At 38.3% G+C, this 19493-nt stretch overlaps 2 protein-coding genes across 2 annotated transcripts in view; both read right to left on the reverse strand.

The window, feature by feature from the left end:
• The window catches only part of LOC127626515 (kinesin-like protein KIF22), a 29440-nt gene extending 16620 nt beyond the window's left edge, over positions 1–12820 (reverse strand). Inside the window, exons 1-2 of the mRNA XM_052102346.1 lie at positions 12681–12820; positions 12241–12436 (exon numbers count right to left, since the gene is read on the reverse strand). Coding sequence (XP_051958306.1) covers positions 12241–12434 — 194 coding nt within the window. The 5' untranslated portion in view covers positions 12435–12436; positions 12681–12820. The remainder of the gene's footprint in view (positions 1–12240; positions 12437–12680) is intronic.
• A 3239-nt stretch (positions 12821–16059) lies between these two features.
• The window catches only part of LOC127626512 (rho GTPase-activating protein 27-like), a 55519-nt gene continuing 52085 nt past the window's right edge, over positions 16060–19493 (reverse strand). Inside the window, 4 exon segments of the mRNA XM_052102344.1 lie at positions 16060–17152; positions 17260–17365; positions 18252–18380; positions 19246–19323. Of these exon segments, the coding sequence (XP_051958304.1) occupies positions 16978–17152; positions 17260–17365; positions 18252–18380; positions 19246–19323 (488 nt within the window). The 3' untranslated portion in view covers positions 16060–16977.

Consider the following 19493-nt stretch of genomic DNA (forward strand, 5'->3'; position numbering starts at 1 on the left):
TGTGATGAGTGTGAGAAGAATAGGGAATGGCCACTGTAACTGGCTAATGCGTGGAGGGAGGGTCTATAATCGACCGCGCGTAAACATTTGTGGGAGACAGACAAAATATCACAACCTTCTATGCGCATCTGAGCAATGAAGCGAACTATTGACTCGTTCTTCCGACCTGCGGCTAGTGTGCCAGTGCCACAGTCTGATGATGTGTCCGAGGTTTGTGTTGCGAAAAAGTCCCGAACCCACCATTTTCGGGAAGAGTGGGTTCGAGATTTCAGCTGGCTGAAGTACTGTAAGGAGACGAACTCCATGAACTGCGAGTACTGCAGTCGCTACCCCAAAAATGCGGGAAACACGAAGTTTGCCGACAGTGCAGGCACTTCGCAGTTTAAACGCTAATGCTTTAGTTAAACATAGTCTCAGCCTTAAGCACAGAGTATGCCGTGATATGTTCATAAATCAAAAAGTGACGCCACTGCCGGTTGCTTTTAGAAGACAAGAGGCTGTAAATCAGAGCGCAGATGAGGCAGAGATGATGTTGAAATTTAACACTGCCTACTTCGTTGCTAAGGAGGAACTACCCTTCACCAAATTCAAAAGCCAGCTCGACCTTCAAAAGGAAGAATGGCTTAAAAATTAATGAAACATACAACAACGATACAGCATGCGCACAATTTGTTGGAGTAATTGCAGATACTCTGAAGGGGAAGACTTACACAATGATCAAAGATGCTCCGTAACTTGTTACTAAGCACTTTTTCTGAATGTATCTATGGTATATTTTTTTTATATATATATATATATCTATTTGTACTGCCATGACAGCAATGGTGCTGTCGGTTTACCTTGTTGTTGCGTCTATAAAAGTGCACAATAAAATGTGAATTTGAAACAGCACATTGTCATTTCTGCATCTAATATCAAAGTATCTATTAATAGTACAGTGGAAATTAGTAGAAATGTGAATATTTGGTTAGCATGTTGATTTACGGTGTGTGCCCATAAATTTTCTGGTTGTGCCCCTAAAATTTTCAGTTGGGGGCCACTGTGCTCCTAGTGAAAAAAGTTAGTCTGGAGCCCTGGCATAAAATGATAGCGTGTGTGTGTGTTCTGGGTTGGTTAATTAGGGATGGGCATTTTCAGGTAAATTTGTAGTCTAGTAAATGCAAGTTCAAAATAACTTGCATGACACATACGTTAACTGTATTTTTTTCACAAACCTTACCAAGAACAGTTTCAAAATACAATAACTTCAACAAACTTGCCTGAAGCTTACATAGAAACCAATACTGTCAGCATGAGGGTAACGCACATATAAAATCTGAGTCTACATAAAGGTCATCACATTTTTATAATTTCACATGCATTATTTAGAAAAACAAGTGGTGAAAGTTGGCTTTTTATAAAACTGTGTTAAGAGACTTATCACACATACACACATACTGGTCTGATAAGCTTCATGTATTGGTCCGGATTTTTTCCACCATAAAATAAGATCCTTGTCCATTGGTTTGCATGACTCCAACAAGAACCAAATACCAACTAGAGAATAATTAAATAAGAATCCAAATATTACAAGTATTGCCACACTTGACTCTCCTGAAATTCCACTGACATAAGTATTCAGACCCTTAACTCAGTACTTAGGTGAAGCACCTTTGGCAGCAATCAATTATTTTTGGGTATGATGCGACAAGCTTTGCACACCAGGATTTGGAGATTTTCTGCCATTCTTCTCTGCAGAACCTCTCAAGCCCTGTCAGGTTGGATGGGGACCATTGGTAGACAGCCATTTTCAGGTCTCTCCAGAGATGTTCGATTGGGTTAAAGTCTGTGCTCTGGCTGGGCCACTCAAGTACATTTACAGAGTTTGATGTGATTGCGCTGGTGATGAGAGGTGCCTGGTTTCATCCAGACATGATGCTTGAAATGAGGCCAAACAGTTAAATCTTCATTTCATCAGACCTAAACAATCGGGTTTCTCACAATCCGAGTGTCTTTTAGGTGCTTTATAGTAGATGTTGACCGATATATCGATTTTGCAGAGTAATCGGTACAGATAACGATTTCTGGAACTATCGGTAAATCCACATCTATAATTTTAACCCGTTATGTCCGGTGCTGGAGCGGCTGGGGAGGGCGCGCTGTCATTATACAGAATGAGAGCGCCCTCCAGAAGCAAAATACAAACTATCATTGATGCCTCGTGGTGGTTGTTTTGACACTCGAGACCGCAGGTTGAATTCAGAGGAACACTTCACAGAGCTGAACAATGCGGATTTAAAACAACAACTAAAAGCTATGTATACAGTACATGTTGTCATATCATTATAAAGTAATTTCTTGAACAGATGCTGCATTAATAGAGAACAGCGTTATGCTTGCAGTCAAGGCTGCGAGGACGTGAACATTAAAGCTAACCTCAAGCGGTTAGAAGTGAAGTGATCAGCCACTTGAAGACATGCGATAGCTCTGTGAATCACAAAAGTCTGTTTAATATGTAAATGTATAAAATGCACACGCAACTGATTTCCGGTTTAGCGTCTGACATGTGAGGTCATAGGATTGGAAGCTCTGCAAACTAATTGTTATATTTACCTTCTATATAAGTTATAACCCACTTAACTTACTCATCACAGCTGTTAAATTGTTTTGTGCGATATTTCTGAGCTTTGCGCCTCAATGTCAAAGGCTCCGCGACAGAAAAAGACAGATTCGGTGAGCTCTAACAGAGCTGCAGAGTTAGCAAAAGATGAAACTAGCATAACGGAGGGTGCTACAATAATGTCAGTGATTAAGTCTGTGGAAGCTGGAATTTACCAAAAGTTTGACGCGCATGCAGCGGAATTTCGGAAAGATATATCATCCCTGAGAGTAGTAGTACATAATTCACTAACGGCGGTAACTTTCAGAAGTGAAAGCGCATGAGGATAGACTAACTAGTCTGGAAAATGGTCCGTCAGAGTGGACGACTAGTCTGCAGGCACTTGAGCCCACCGTGACCTCCTTACGGAACGAGATTACCGCTCTTCAGGCTAGGTGCACAGATTTGGAATGCCGCTCCCGTCGAAGCAATTTGCGTCTTGTGGGTATTCCCGAGGGTATGGAAGGTACACAGCCGACAAAATTTATCTCAGAAGCACTGCAAGAAATATTCAGCCTCCATGATCCCCCGCTTCTTGCCCGAGCCCATCGTATGTTGGCAGCGCGACCCGCGGAGGGTCAGAGACCGCGGGCGTTTGTCATATGCTTTCACCGATTTGACGTCAAGGAAGACATTCTGCGGATGGCCATTCAATCCAAACTAGGGATGTGCACGAATATCGAAAATTCGATCTGCAATAATTATTCGAAATATAAAAACACTATTCGAATTTCGCAAAAGGTTGCTTTGATGGCCGTAAAAAAAAATCCCTCATAAATCATGGTCACGCAAACTAAATCTCAGTTATAACTAAATGCATTGGGTGGCGCTGTGGCACCTGTGCATTTGATGATGTGCATTTGATGACTGGTGTTTGAAGAATGGCGTCGTCTAAATCTAGACGCAGTGGAGTCTGGAATTACTTTGATCAAAATGACCAACATGTCGTGTGCAAAATTTGTCAAATGAAATGGAGTTATCATAATAGTACCAGCACAATGAGGAGTCATATGAAATCCAAACACCGAAACGTCATTATTGACCAGCCAAGCGAAGAAAGACAGCTACCCATCACTGCTTTCACGACTGCAGGTAACGTTAGGCCCAGATGTACCCCCGAGCGAGCCGAGAAGACCACTCATCTAATAGCAAAAATGATCGCAAGAGATATGCTTCCATTAAGTTTCGTTGAAGGAGACGGATTTAAGGAAGTCTTACAGTTTCTTGAACCAGATTACAACACTCCCTCACGGAAAACCATAACAGCGAGAATCGAGCTTCAATATGAATGCATGGTTTCCGAACTCAAAACTACTTTAGGGACAGTAGAGTTAGTGGCCATTACAACTGACAGTTGGACAGCATTAACTACAGAGTCATATGTCACTATAACGTGTCATTTTATTGCTGATAGTAAGGTGAACAGTTATGTTCTGCAAACCCGAGCAATGGAAGAGCGACACTCCGCTGCCAACCTGGCGGATTATTTGAAAACGTCTGTGGAACAATGGGGCCTGGACGGCAAAGTGGTCGCGTGCGTGCATGACAATGCTAGCAATATAGTAGCTGCAAACAGAGACGTGGACTGGGAATCTCTACCTTGCTTCGCACACACACTTCAGTTGGCCATTAATGATGGATTTAAAGCTGCAAGCATGAATAGACTCATTGGTGCATGTAGTAAACTTGTTGGACATTTCCATCATAGCACGATTGCCTCAAATGCACTAAAACAGAAACAAAGACAGCTGGAATTGCCTTCGCACAAGCTTGTGCAATACTGCAAAACACGCTGGAATTCGGCTGCTGAAATGCTTGCACGAACAACGCTGGGCGATCACAGCTGTCCTGTCTGACAGGACCACAACCAAGCTGGCGGATGCCAAGACTCTGGAATTAATCGATGATCATTGGCAGACAATTGAGGAAATATTACCTGTTCTCCAGTCCCTGAAAATAGCAAGTGAAGCACTGGGTGGCGAAAACTACGTGTCTGTCTCCATGGTGTATCCACTTGTGCAAAGCCTTCTATCCAGGTTCGTCTATAATTCAAATGAACGAATAAATGTAGCATATTACTCAGTTCTAGTTAATTTGATTATGGTCTATTTTTAATTATTCTATCGGGTTCTTTCCATTTAAATATATGCATTTATAAAATGAATAAAACGTTAATTTAAGAAATTCAGTCAACTGTTTTATCATTTTGACTTACAAATTAAATATAAATAGGCAATACGGAATAAGACTACAATTCAGTTTTCATATTCAGTTATTTAATCTGTATCTACAGACACCTTCAGATGAGCGGTGGAGAATCACAGAAAGTGAATGAGTTCAAAAACACAGTTGCAGCATCTCTCAAGCAATGAATAAACATCGCTAACTTGCAGAACGCAGGGAAAACGCCTCTTCTCGCGTCCGCGGCACAAACACCTCAGGTTCCTCGACGAAAACATGAGAAGCCGTAAGAGAAAAACTTTTTGAACAATATCAGAGCATTTCTTTTGATGCGAGTGGTGCGGGTGCAGCCGTTGCCGCCGCCGCCGCCCCCGCCAATGATGGAGAGGATGAGCCAGTGCCCAGTCATCGGAGAAGGCTGAGCCTGTTCTTCGGGGAAGATTACAGAGAGTCAAGCCGAGACGAGTGGGAACAGTTCTTGATGGAACCGTGTATTCCACCAGATGAAGATCCCATGAATTGGTGGAGAGACAACACAAAGCACTTCAAGAAACTTGGCCGCTTAGCACACCGTTATTTATGTGTCCCTGCAACGTCTGTTCCAGCGGAGCGCGTTTTCTCTGCAGCCGGCCTTATTGTTAACAGACTAAGATGCCGACTTTCACCCGAGCATGTTGATATGCTTGTTTATCTCAACAAGAATATGTAAAACAACGCAATAACATCCAGACTTGAGTGTAGGCTAAACGTTCTGTACAATAATTGGGGCAGCCTGCTTTATTGGCGTTTTTTTTGAGCTCTGAGTTTAGTGCTTAAATGGTTTATTTCTTATTCTTATGTGTCTTTTTTGTGCACACAATGTTTTCAACAATTATGCAAAGGATGAAATGTATTTGCTTGTTAATATAGTCATATAGGCTTGTTCAGAGATGTTCATAGGTGACAAAACTAACGTTTGTTTGAAGTAACGTCTTTCTCAATAAACTTATTTAAATAAACAAATATTCGAATATTCGTTTTATGTGAGCTCGAATATTCGAATGCAATATTTTTAAAAATGCCCATCCCTAATCCAAACAGCTCAAATTCAAAGACAGGTCTGTCCATATTTTCCCTGATTTCCCCCCGAGATCGCCAAAAAGAGGGCAGCGTATTACGACGTGAAACGAGTGCTGAAGTCCAGATCGAATGTGAAATATGGACTGAGAAGTCTAACTGGCTTTCGAATCACGTATGAAGGTACTGGGCACAAGTTTGATACCCTAGCTGAAGCGATGAACTATGTGAAAAGGCACATTGTGACCCCATAAGACAAGAGGACACGATCTGTTTGGCTGAGGTAATAGAAGGGTCAGCTGGTTGAAGTAGCTGCCTGACTTTCAAAGCTTATGGACTAATGTTTGCTGAAAAAATACCAGGTTATTATTTCTACCAGCTCTATATCTGTTAATGTTATATTACCAGCTGTGTCATTTTGAGTTGAAGTTAATTATTCTTCTCAAGAGTTATCGCATAGTTAAAAATAAAACAGGTGCTGAGGCTATTTTTCGCTCATTAGCCTATTATAACAATATTTAAAATTTCAGTTTCTTGTTTCTGTCATAACCATAAATGTGGTTGTAACATGATTTAGTGGTTTGCAGAGTCATGTTCGAGTTTCGTGTTAAAGTGACTCGGGCGTATTGTTGGGTGTTAACCCAGGGAGGCGTACACTCCGTTAAGGGTAGTTTTAGCTTTGTTCATAGGGTGGGAGGGGGAAAGGAGAGTAGGGGTGGGGATGGAGGGATGGGTGGTGTTGCGGTTTCAAAGCTGAGCTCATCTTTAAATTCATTTATTCTTCATGGTGTTCATTTTTGAGTGTCTTTTATACATGGATGTGTTACTGTCTATTTTAGGTCTCCGTTTTTTTCTTAGTATTTTGTTAGTTGGATTTCGTTTTTTTTCATTTTCTCCCGGAATATTTTAATTTCATTAAACACTTTAGCATGGCAAATTCTTTGAGATATGTTAGCTGGAATTGTAAGGCTGTCAATAATCCTGTTAAACGCAGCCGAGTCTTAAACCATCTGAAGAGCTTAAAGGCAGACTTTGTTTTTTGCAAGAAATGCATCTTCGTTCTGCTGACCACTTTAGGTTAAAAAGGGATTGGGTAGGGCAGGTTTTCCATTCAATATTCCATTCTAAATCTAGAGGATGTGCAATTTTAGTGCATAAATCTGTCCCATTTATAGTCTCTGACACTATTGTAGATCAGAAAGGGAGATATATTATTGTATCAGGAACACTTATCTCGACCCCCCGACTCTTGCAAAAGTTTATGCACCCAATTATTATGATCCTACGTTTATTTCTTCTTTTCCTAATATTAACTCACACCCACTTATTTTGGCTGGGGACTTTAATTGCGTTATGTCTCCAGGTCTTGACAGATCTTCCAAAAAAAACATAGCTCTATCAAAATGTGCATCAGTTATCCTCACTTTTATGCAAAAGTACGGTATATGTGATGCATTCCGTCACTTGCATCCCTCTGATAGGAAGTATTCATTTTTTTCTCATGTTCACCAGATGTATTCTCGTATTGATTATTTCTTTCTGGACCATAAACTTCCATATTTACAGGACTGTTCATACCAAAGTATCGTAATTTCTGATCATGCACCTATTATATTAGAACTTAAGATTCCACACCAGCCCCCTAAATACTGTCAATGGCGTCTTAATCCGGGTCTCCTATCTGACAAGGATTTTATTGAACTTGTTTCTTCCAATATATCGAGTTTTATGGATGTCAATACCACACCAGGCATGCCATACTCAACCATTTGGGAAAGCCTGAAATGTTATTTGCGTGGTCTAATAATTTCTTATTCATCCCATAAAAATAAAGGAAAAAAAAAATATCCCACTCTATAGCACGTATTGATAGCCCGTATTCTTCTGATCCCTCCCCTGGACTTTTTGAAGAGCGTCAGTTATTACAGGCAGAATATTATATATTATCAACCGAAGAGGCTGAAAAACTGATTCTGCGTGCTCAACATTGGATTTATGAGCAAAGTGATAGAACAGGGAAGTTGCTTGCTCGGCAGATTCGTGAGGCTGAAGCATCCCGTATGATTCCCAACTTAAATTACCATCAGGAGCCATCACAGCAAACTATAAAGAAATAAATTCTGAATTCAAAAAGTTTTATGTTGACTTATACTCCTCAGAATACCCACCAGATGCTTTCACAATGAACACTTTCCTTAATGGAATTGAATTCACCGCTATTAATAAATTGTCCCATGACTCCTTAGAGAAGGGCATTCAGGTGGAGGAAATTGAAGAATCTATAGCATCCATGAAATCTGGTAAGGCCCCAGGGCCTGACGGATTTCCGTCCGAATTTTATAAAGTATTCTCTAAATTGTTAAGCCCAATTTTACTTTCGTTTTTTTCAGAAAGTCTTCAGAATGGTTATTTGGCTGCGGGTCTCTACCAAGCGACTATTTCTCTGCTTCTAAAGAAAGACAAGAATCCACTTGAATGTGGTTCATATCGTCCCATCTCTTTGTTAAATTGTGACTATAAGATCTTAGCAAAACTCTTATCTATCCGTCTGGAAAACTCTATGGGTCAAATAATTTCACATGACCAAACTGGATATTTTCAGATTAGACATTCTTTCTCTAATATTAGGCGCCTTTTTAATATATTGTATTCTTCCCAATCAAACAATCCAGAGGTGGTTCTGTCATTCGACGCTGAAAAGGCGTTTGACCGTGTTGAATGGAATTATCTTTTTCAGATTTTAGGAAAATTCGGATTTGGCCCTACATTTGTCTCTTGGATCAAAATGTTATTTGCGGCCCCTAAAGCTTCTGTACGTACTAATAATGTTCTTTCAGAATATTTCGAATTACAACGGGGCACAAGACAGGGTTGTCCTCTCTCCCCATTGCTATTTGCCATAGCCATTGAACCCCTTGCAATTGCCCTGCGGTCCAGTGCACAGGTCTGTGGTATTACCCGTGCAGGTATAGTACACAATGTCTCTTTATATGCAGACGACCTTTTTCTGTCTAACCCTCTTATTTCAATTCCTTGAGTCTTTTCCATTCTGAATGTCTTTAGTAGTTTCTCTGGATCCAAACTAAATTTCTGTAAAAGTGAACTGTTCCCATTGAACTCATCTCCCCTTCAGATTTCATATTCAGATTTTCAAGTTGTCAGAAATAGTTTTAAATACCTGGGGATTCAGGTGACTCGTAAATACTCTGACCTATTCAAAGCCAATATTAGTCCTCTTTATAATCATGTGAAGTCTCTCTTCATGTCCTGGAAATGTCTCTCTCTTTCTTTGATAGGAAGGGTGAATATCATCAAAATGAATGTACTTCCTAAATTTTAATATCTTTTTCAATGCCTCCCTATTTTTATTCCAAAATCGTTTTTCACAGTTCTGCAACGGAATAACTTCTTTCATATGGGATAAGTCAAAACAAATTAATCAAAGTCATCTTATGAAACCAAGGTGTTTGGGTGGCCTGGCTCTGCCAAATTTTCAAACATATTATTGGGCAGCAAACATTAGGAATTTGTTATGTTGGGTGCAGCAGGATTTGCAATTAAAGAAGTCTCAGTGGGTACTATTGGAATCTGCCTCTTGTACTCCAGCAACTTTGACATCTTTATTATGTGTACCAATTACCTATAAGCATACTACTTTAGTAAAAAAAAAAAACCCTGTTGTTAAACATTCATTAAGGATTTGGTCTCAATTACGTTTGCCGTTGGACCTTAAGGACCCTTGTACTACAGCGCCTGTTTTTTGTAATATATTATTTCCACCCTCTCTGATGGATGGAGCTTTTAATATCTGGAGGGAAAATGGCCTATCTACAATTGATCAACTATACATAGATAACAATTTTGCTTCCTTTACGCAACTCCAAGAAAGATTTGACTTACCCAATTCACATCCATTTAGATTCTTTCAGATACGGAACTTTATTCGTAAGCAGTTTTCAAACTTTCCCTCTCTGCCATCTAAAAATATACTTGATAACATATTAGATCTCCATACTTCTTTGAAGGGGTTATATCTAAAATATTTACTATAATCAATACAAAACAGTCCCCTCAATGCGTCCGCTGAAGGCATCTGGGAGGAGGAACTGAATTTGACACTGGAGGAAAATGTTTGGGATCTGATTGTTGCCCGAATACATTCATCATCTATAAATGCTAGGCACACCCTCATTCAATTTAAGGTAGTGCACAGGGTCCATTGGTCTAGAGTTAAACTAAGCAGAATATTCCCAGATCTTGACCCAACCTGCCTCCGCTGTTTAACTGAACCAGCTACGTTATCACATTCTTTCTGGTCTTGTCCGAAATTGTCACATTTTTGGGGAAAATCTTTGGATGCTTTTCTGTTATTTTTTCTTTAACAATAGACCCCAACCCGTTAACAGTACCTATTTGGTATCTTGCCGGAGCCTGTTCATCTAAACACATTGCAGGCTGACAGTGTAACCTTTGGAATTCTACTGGCCAGGCGACTTATTCTTATGAATTGGAAGGCAACAGCTCCCCCTTCTTATCGCCAATGGGTTTTTGATCTTTTGTATGCTCTTAGGATGGAAAAGATTCGGTTCACAATGAAACAAAAGCCAAAATTATTTCTTAAAGTCTGGGGCCCCTTTCTGGAGTACTTTAAGGAGTCAACAACTACATAATTTGTGGTGATTTGTCCCCCCACACTCGCAGCTATTTTTAGCTTTCTACTCAAGAACATCATCTTCAATATAGTACTGTTGTATTTATTAAAAAAAATATGAGTATTAGTTTACAATTTATAACAATATTTAAATTGAACAATCAATTTTAAAAACTATCGGCCAATTAATCGGTTATCGGCTCTTCTTCCCAACTTGGTTATAGTATCAGCAAAATCCTATATCGGTCGACCTCTACTTTATAGAGTGTCTTGCACTGAGGAGAGGGATCCTTCTGCACCAATTGTTCAGTTTGGCCAGGTGGCCAGCTCTCAGGAAGAGTCCTGGTTGTTCCAAACTTCTTCCGTTAAAGAAATATGGAGGCTACGGTGCTCTTGGGAACATTCAATGTAGCCGAATTTTTTTTTTAGCCTTCCCTGTGCCTCGACACAGTCCTGTCTCTGAGCTCTGCAAGCATATCCTTTGACCTCATGGCTTGGTTTTTGCTTCGATATGCATTTTCAGCTGCGAGAACTTGTATAGACAGGCGTGTGCCGTTCCAAACCGCGTCAAAAATCTGTTTTTTGCCTTGTCATTGTGGTATTGAGCATAGACTGACGTGAAAACAATATACAAAATAATTTAAAGCATTTTAGTAGAAGGCTGCAACATAAAATGTGAAAAAAAATGAAGGGGTCTGAATAATTTCTGAATGCACTGCATCTTTTCTCATCCAACACGTCAACCGGTGACATCTTGCAACAAAGCGACACGATCCCACTCATTTTCAATGAGAATAGAGCGACTTCTGGCGACATGAGCTGCAGTGACCGTTAGGAACACAGGTTGCTGTGGTGAGCGACATGACAAAGTTGAGAATATTTCAACCTTGTTCAAATGACAAGCGACATTCCGGAGTGACAACGGGTGAGATTGAAGACAGTGGAGCTCATATCATCCATATCCAGGCAGCAAGTGTACAAGATACTGGAGTTTAGTGCAGGCAAGGAGAAGTTAAACGTTTCTGCAAGGGATTTCTTGGTTCTATATCAATTGTCCAACCACATACATGGATAGCCTTTATTATAATCGCAAATCGCAATATGACATTTTCCCCAAATCGTGCAGCCCTAATAGCTACTATGGCCAGACATGCAGTCCACCAATAACATTAAATCGACAGCAGTAGGAATGCCCACCAGTGCAGAATTAGCGACACCAAGCTACCATGTTGTTTGAGGTGTAGGTGGGCCATTATTCAGTGCTGCTCAAAAGCAGGAAAATGTGAAAATAAATTAGTGTGATATTGGAAGTAGCATTTTTAATTTTAGACTAGGAAAGAGAAAACACACACATACATATATTCATTAATGGCAGATATGGGCACAGATATATCATGTGTCCATATAAAAAAAATGTTTTACCTAAAATTGGAACTCAAATGAAGTAACCATTTCATGTAATACAAAGTAAACAATAAACACCCCATAAGTACAAATGAGTGTGAAATGTTCATGCATGTATCTCTCCCTGATAATCCAAACAGGCACATGATCAGCCAGTGGACTTCTTCAAAGAGAAGGTTTATTTCAGCACCAGCTACCAAATCATGGCCTACTGCACTGAGACCATGACCTGTTTAGATGCTTTGGGTCCTAAAGTTTTGGACTAATGGAAAGGGAAAGATGCAACAGAAGATGCATGTGTGTTACTAACTGGTATTGGAGGGTCTCTGTGGCGTTCCTCCAGTTGATTATCTCCAGCTTCTGTGGCCCCAGGCCCCTGACACAGGACCCTTCTCCTTTTTCGTCCTGTTTGTCCATGTAGGGTCTCAGCCGAACCGCCACACGAACCCGAGAAGTCCGTTTGGATCCAGCAGCGGCATCATTCACAGTGACCCGCTGTGCCATATCTTACATAAGAGACATATGATCAAATATGTGTACACAAAGAAAGAAAACTTGTAAAGTAGAACTTATTTTGCGTGAAAATGCAATATAAAACTGCTATTAACACTAATAAAAGACTTAAGTTCTGAGAATTAAAAAGACTACTTCTCTGCGCGAGCTGCTCCTGAATTAAATGACTGGAGCGTTTCCTTTTTTTGTCGAAAGCCAAAACACAGGCACTGTACATATAAACGACATCAAACTTGCCTATAGAGTAACGAAACTGTTTATCCAAGTACTGATTTATGTCGTCTGGTCTTCGCTCCTGCAATTTAAAGTCTTTAGATTTCTAAATGCTTAATAAAACAACTTATCCAAACGACGTTCTCAACAATGGCGCGCGTTGCCACAAGTACGGTTATTTTTTAAACTATGTTGTCTCCGCCCATTTTTATTGATTTTATCCAATCAGCGCGTCCGAACCCATGTGATCACCGTCTTCTTTGGGGATTGAACGGAGGGATGAAAGTGCGCTGAACAGCCATCATCCGGCAGCGGCAGTATGATGGCATCACACCATAGTACACCTATTATTATTATGACCTTAGAAACAGCACAGGGGATGTACAGCACGAAGCCAGCCGTATATAGCAAATCAATTATTAAGAATAAGGCACTAAAATTTACAATATAAAAATTGATACATTCAGTTTGTTAATACACAAATAAGAAACATAAAATAAAGCCAGCTGCAGACAACACATTCAAGCAGTTACCTTTCGAAAGAGTCAGTCTTTTCAATAAGAGAGATGTCTTTATCACTTTCTTGTTAGATGGAGAGCATAGGGAGTCATAAAATAATTGTACATTTATATAACAGTTATAAAATTGCTTTTGTTTATATGATATTGTGCATAAAGTATTAACTCTTTTAACATGTCATCCAATTAAAAAAAAAACAAAAAACAAGACCATCATAACCTCAAAAATAAAAGGTTTGTTATATTTTGAGAAAACAAGCACTGACACCTCTTTCCAGAAATCCTATACTTATTCACACTCAAAAAACAAATGTAGGCCTAGTACAGTTAGAATTACAGAATGTACATTGAGAGATGTCCACTTTACATTTTGTAAGACAAGAGTTACATGGATAATAATTATGCAAAATTTGAATATACATTTCTTTCACTTTGTTAGGCAACAAAAACTTATTGCTATCAGTCCAAATCTTATTAATAGAGAGGATATTCCAATTTCCATTTGAAAAGTGCTTTAGGTTGACAGCTTTTATTTTGGGCTAATCAACATTTGATATTAATCTCCATACCCCCAATATATAATTTAGACATTTCACAATTTAAGAAGCTATAGCTGCACTGAGATCTGACCAAGAGCAACAACTTTGATGAAATGCATTTCACAACATTTGCATAAACTCTAGGTGAAGTATCCACTCCTTTTACCAGATCTAAGATGGAAATGTTTTTTAAAGATGGTCTTATTTATGAGCAAAACATTTAGATTAATTCATATTATACTCCTGTGGGGGGGAGTTATGATTGAAGGTGATTTTACAGGCTTACAAGGCTTGTGTATGGAAGTTAGCAAGTTTATTACATTTGAAGTCACAAGACAATAGACATTTTAAACCACCACATTTTCCAAAAATCATGTTTGGCATATAAAACAATAAGTGACCATCAGCAGACCAGTAATCTTAAAAACTTGATTAAGAATACAAAGTCCAAAGCATTAACACCTCCCTGATAATTGCTTCAATATCAGCGTCTTTCTTTTAACATATTCAGTTTTATTTTTCTACAAAAAAAGAGTCGATGGTGGAAAAGGTCTTAAGAGTCAAAGCTGGGTAAACAATCCTGGAGATGTCTTCAGCTTTTGAAATCAAAACATGGCCATAGATTGTTACATTTCTTTGCTGACAACAGTTAAACACATTCTTTGTTTTTGTTTTTCACTGTTGCGAGAAATTAGCTAAAATTCCATCACTGGAGGATTTACTTATTAAAATACTAACACCTAACCTTAATACCTGCTATTTGTACTTTATCTAGACTGTGAAAAGACATCATTTCACATTTGTTGTGATTGACTGAGAGGCCAGACCCATTTAAAAATAACATTAGGACATCCAAAATAATAGGAACCTGGTTCCTATTAGTCCCGCTGACTAATTAGGAAAGTTTGTTCTGCCACTTGAATACCCCGAACATCTAAACAACATGTAACATAAATATTATGAAATTCAGCAACCAACAAAAACAAAAAAGGGGTTATGAATCCCTGCTCTAATGCCCCTTCTAATCACAAACCACGGAGAAACACCATTCAACAAAGACATTACTGTTAACATTTTATCAAATGTTTTGACCAAATTAACAAAAGTTGGGCCTAATCCAAACCTCAAAGACTTGTGCATAAACTCATGCTCATCCAGATCAAACGCCTTAAAACCTAAAATAAGTGCTTCTTCATTACTAATTCTTGTGAAACAGGGATTATTTCTTCTAAGCATGGTTTGCATAAAGAAAGGCTAACAATTTTATAGTCTGAATTAAGTAAAGTAACTGGACGGCAATTATAGGTTTCGGAATCAAGGTAATCAAGCCCTCCAAAACAAACAAACTTAATATCTTGCCAGAAAGTCCTGTCAAATGGTTAGCCATCTGGACCTGGGCTATTATTAAGAGGGGGTTTCTGAATATTGCATCCAACTCCTTCAAAGTCAAGTCTTTCTCACAAGAAGCCAAATTTCCAAAAAACTTAGAGCAGGTGTGAATGTTTGAACCTAATTTCGGAAATTTCCGAAAAGTGCGGTTGAAATTAAGAGGTATAGAGCCGCAAATAAAAATTTGAGACAAAATTGGAGACCCTAGCGTTATATGTGACTAGATTACCCTCAGAATTTAAAGTTAATATTTTTTTTTTTTACTTTTCCCCTTTTCATTTTTAAATGAAAAAAATATGCTGAATTTTCTCCCCAAATTCCAACCACGGCCCTCGATCTAATATAACCCTTAGCCTTTTCTGCGTAAAGGTTATTTAGTTCTTCCTTCAAACCAACAACCTCTCTTTATCTTCTTTGCTTGTGATTGTCATACCTAAAAAATTCTCCATTTCATTTCAATTAGCAGAATACTTTAAAGATTCTTTTAATGGGAAATGTTCAAATATGAATGTTTGACATTTTCTATTCTCTTTAGTAAACAACTGGCAAAGGAATAACGTTTTAATTATCGAATAAATTTTTACACAAATCGTCTAGAGTCGCATGCTTTACTTTTATGCCGCCTAAATGTGACTTTTAGACCATCAATGTGCTGGCGCCTGTGTACTTCCATTAAAAGGACCTGACAGAGCTCTATGTTCTTCTAAAAATCTTCATCTGTGACTGACCCTTTACTGTGCATAGCAAATCTGTACAATGGCATTGGTAACTAAAAATTATTGTTTGATGCAGTATCCAGGCCACTAGGTGTCAGTGTAAGCCGACGTAAGCCACTTCAACATACTTAAAAAAAACAGTACTGAGTGCACCTTTAATGAAAGCCTGCTTTAATTTAATCAATAATAAAATAAATTCATAAATAAACATGACAGTGAAGCATAACTTATAAAAGAGTTACTTTATTAAAAGCCTGTTTACTCAAAGTAATTTACAGCATAAATACGCCTTTTCTATATACACCCACCTTCAAACAACTTACAATGATTATTATGTGAGTGCGGCAGGTTGTAATAAAATATTAATGCTTAATCTATGTACAAATTCCATTTTACAGATGCTATATTATCGAACCGCAAAGTCTACAATATTGTGGCTTAATAACAATGTACATGTAACTTGGCATTCCCAATTTACATTTACAAACCGGCAGTATTTTCTTTGTACATTTCTATGTTACAGAGTATTAGAAAACATAAAAGATTATAACATAGTTCACCTAAACACAGGAACATTGTAATTTAAAATATTACTCTACTTTCACATTACAAATTGTAACCATAGTAAACCATTGTAGGAACTAAAGGCGACTTTTAAAACCTTCAGGGTTTTGCACTACACTAGAGAGGCAAAAGGCCAAAGAAATGTTCTGTTTGTGTGTTGCAAAAAAAAGAAATTAGCTAATAACTTTTTTTTTTATAAATGAAAGTTCACAAATACACTCGGACAAATATACTTCAACATTATTGTGAGGGGTTTTTCCTTATGTCTAAGAGACAACACATTAAAATTGTTTAAACTACATACTCTAAACAATTTTTAAACGTGCTGCCCTTTCAATATTTAAACTACTTACATAATCCTTAATTCTGTTTAAGTGATATTAAAATATTAATTATGAAGTTTACTTTTCTATATTTATGGCCTCTCCATTCATAATATGCTGTAAAATGTAGCTTTCCTTCACACAGCGGTCACATCAGTTTTGATCATTTCGCTCCCATTATCTAAGCATTTAAGTGGGGTTGTGGATTCAGCCCAAAAAGGCAACGCATTATCATCTGATGCTTGATATTTGCCCCTGAGTGTTTATGTTAATCACGTGTGGAAGATAGGCTCAAATTCATTGAGCAAGAACTCTACAATCTGGTTCTGGACGACCATGTACATGGTTAGGTTTGATGTCTCCAACTCAGGTTTGAGTAACGTTGGGCCGAAAACAATGGCCACGTTCTGCACAGTCATTCTGTTCTCAGCTCCATGCTGAACAACCCTGAAAGCAAGAAACAAACAGAGACATGCTGTAGATAGAGAAATATTCACATATATATTTTCACTTCGTGAATACATGTATATAGCATATGTAAATAAATGACATACTTGCGTAAATGGCTGAATAACGCTTCCATTGTGTCATGGTTGGGTGCTGGTAAAGATCTTACGAGATTTTTCATGTGGTTAAGTTTATTGTAATATTCAGGAATTTCTGTATCAAAGCACAAGAAAAATATAATTATCACAATGCTGTGAATAAACATGGGTAGGAAGCACACATTCCTACTTAGTGATAATTTGGCCATTTTGTGATTAGTGGTATATATGCATTTACCCTATATAGACCTACTGTACATTTATTACAAAGACAACTCTGATTGGTCAACTGCAGCATTCGGTGTTCAAATATATCTGTATGGTGACTCCAGGTTTTCATTATCACATTATAAATCTATACTCACTGAGAACTTTATTTATTAGGTACACTTGTACATCTACTTATTCATGCAATTATCTAATCAGTCTATCGTGTGGCAGCAGTGCATAAAATCATGCAGATACAGGTCAGTGGCCTCAGTTAATGTTCACATCAACCATCAGAATGGGGAAAAATGTGATCTCAGCAATTCTGACCATGGCATTGTTGATGCCAGAGGGGCTGGTTTGAGTATTTCTGTAACTGCTGATCTCCTGGGATTTTCACACAACAGTTTCTAGAGTTTAATCCGAATGGTGCCAAAAACAAAAAACATCCAGCGAGCGTCAGATTTGTGGACGGAAACACCTTGTTGATGAGTCAACAGAGAATGGCCAGACTGGTTTGAGCTGAAAGAAAGGCTACGGTAACTCAGATAACCACTCTGTAAAATTGTAGTAAGCAGAATAGCATCTCAGAATGCACATCATGTCGAACCTTGAGGCAGACAGCCTACAAAAGCAGAACACAACGTCGGGCACTTTATTAGGACCATAGTAGGACCGACATTATATTGGTATCCCCATTGGTTTGGTCATTTAAAAACACATATTGGTCAATAACTACAGTCCTACTCCCCCAGCATGTACAGTCTGTGCAACTGATTAAATGTATATCTTACTGATGCCACAGATGAACTCATTGAACAGATTGTAAGGGAAGAGCGGTTCCGGTAGTTCTCTGAAGAACAGCTTTAGTGCTCCTGTGATCACATGGATATCCCAGTTACCCTCCTCCAAGTCCAGATCCTCTGGAGAGACACATACAGACGCATGATTCAGTTTGTGTTTCAGGGAATCATTTTTAAACTGGGCTAAAGTGCCAAGATAAACACTGTCAACTTCTTATTACCGTAACACAGTCATTTCTTTAATTTATCACAAAATTTTAACAGTTTTTTTGTATTAAATTCAGCGAAAATGAAAGGCAGTGCCAAGGGAGTAAGTAGTACAATATCATAACATCATAATGACCATCTTTTTTCGCATTCCAGAAACGAGAATTGAGGGGGAAAATATGCACAATATGAAAGGTGTTGACCAATGAGAATTTAAGAGAGTTGTGCTTTCAGAATTCACTTTGATGTATTTGTTGTTTTTGTTTATTTATGTTGCACCATGAGAACAAAATAATTTTTGTAAAGAGACATTCACAGCATATTAGATCAGAGGTAAAGTAAAAGAAAAGAACATTTACATTTAAAGAAAAAACAACATAAACAACAGAACATTCACACTTTATATCCCACTTGATTGACAAAGCGCTCTCCACACTCTTAAAGGAACATTCCGTATTCACTACAAGTTAAGCTCAATCGACAGCATTTGTGGCATAATATTAATGACCACAAAAATAAATTTTGACTCGCCCTTCCTTTTCTTTTAAAAAAAGCAAAAATCAGGGTTACAGTGAGACACAATAGAAGTGAATGGGGCCTATTTGTTTTAAGGCAGAACTGTGAAGCTTATAATTTTATAAAAGCACCTACATTAATTCTTCTTTTAAATCTCATGTATTATTTGAGCTGTAACGTTGTAAATATTGCATTAAAACACATTTTACACAAGACAAACTGTGCTGTATTGAAGTGTAAAAACAATGCAAATAAGCTTTACCATGATCTGCTTTGAAACGCAGTTTCTGAATGACCGCCAGATTCCCACTAACCCTGTAGAGTCCATCGATTCCCAAACCTGAGGAATGATGACAACAGAAATCTGGTCAGGCTGCTTGATTTGTTTGGATTAAATTAAACCAAATATTTCAATGTGTATTCTAATATTGTAGATTTCAATAAACAGTGATCCCACACTCTTTGACCAATTCATTTCCATGGCTTTTCCAGTTCGGATATGTTTTTTTG

The sequence above is a fragment of the Xyrauchen texanus genome, chromosome 33 (genome assembly GCF_025860055.1).
Source record: "Xyrauchen texanus isolate HMW12.3.18 chromosome 33, RBS_HiC_50CHRs, whole genome shotgun sequence".
NCBI lineage: Eukaryota > Metazoa > Chordata > Actinopteri > Cypriniformes > Catostomidae > Xyrauchen > Xyrauchen texanus.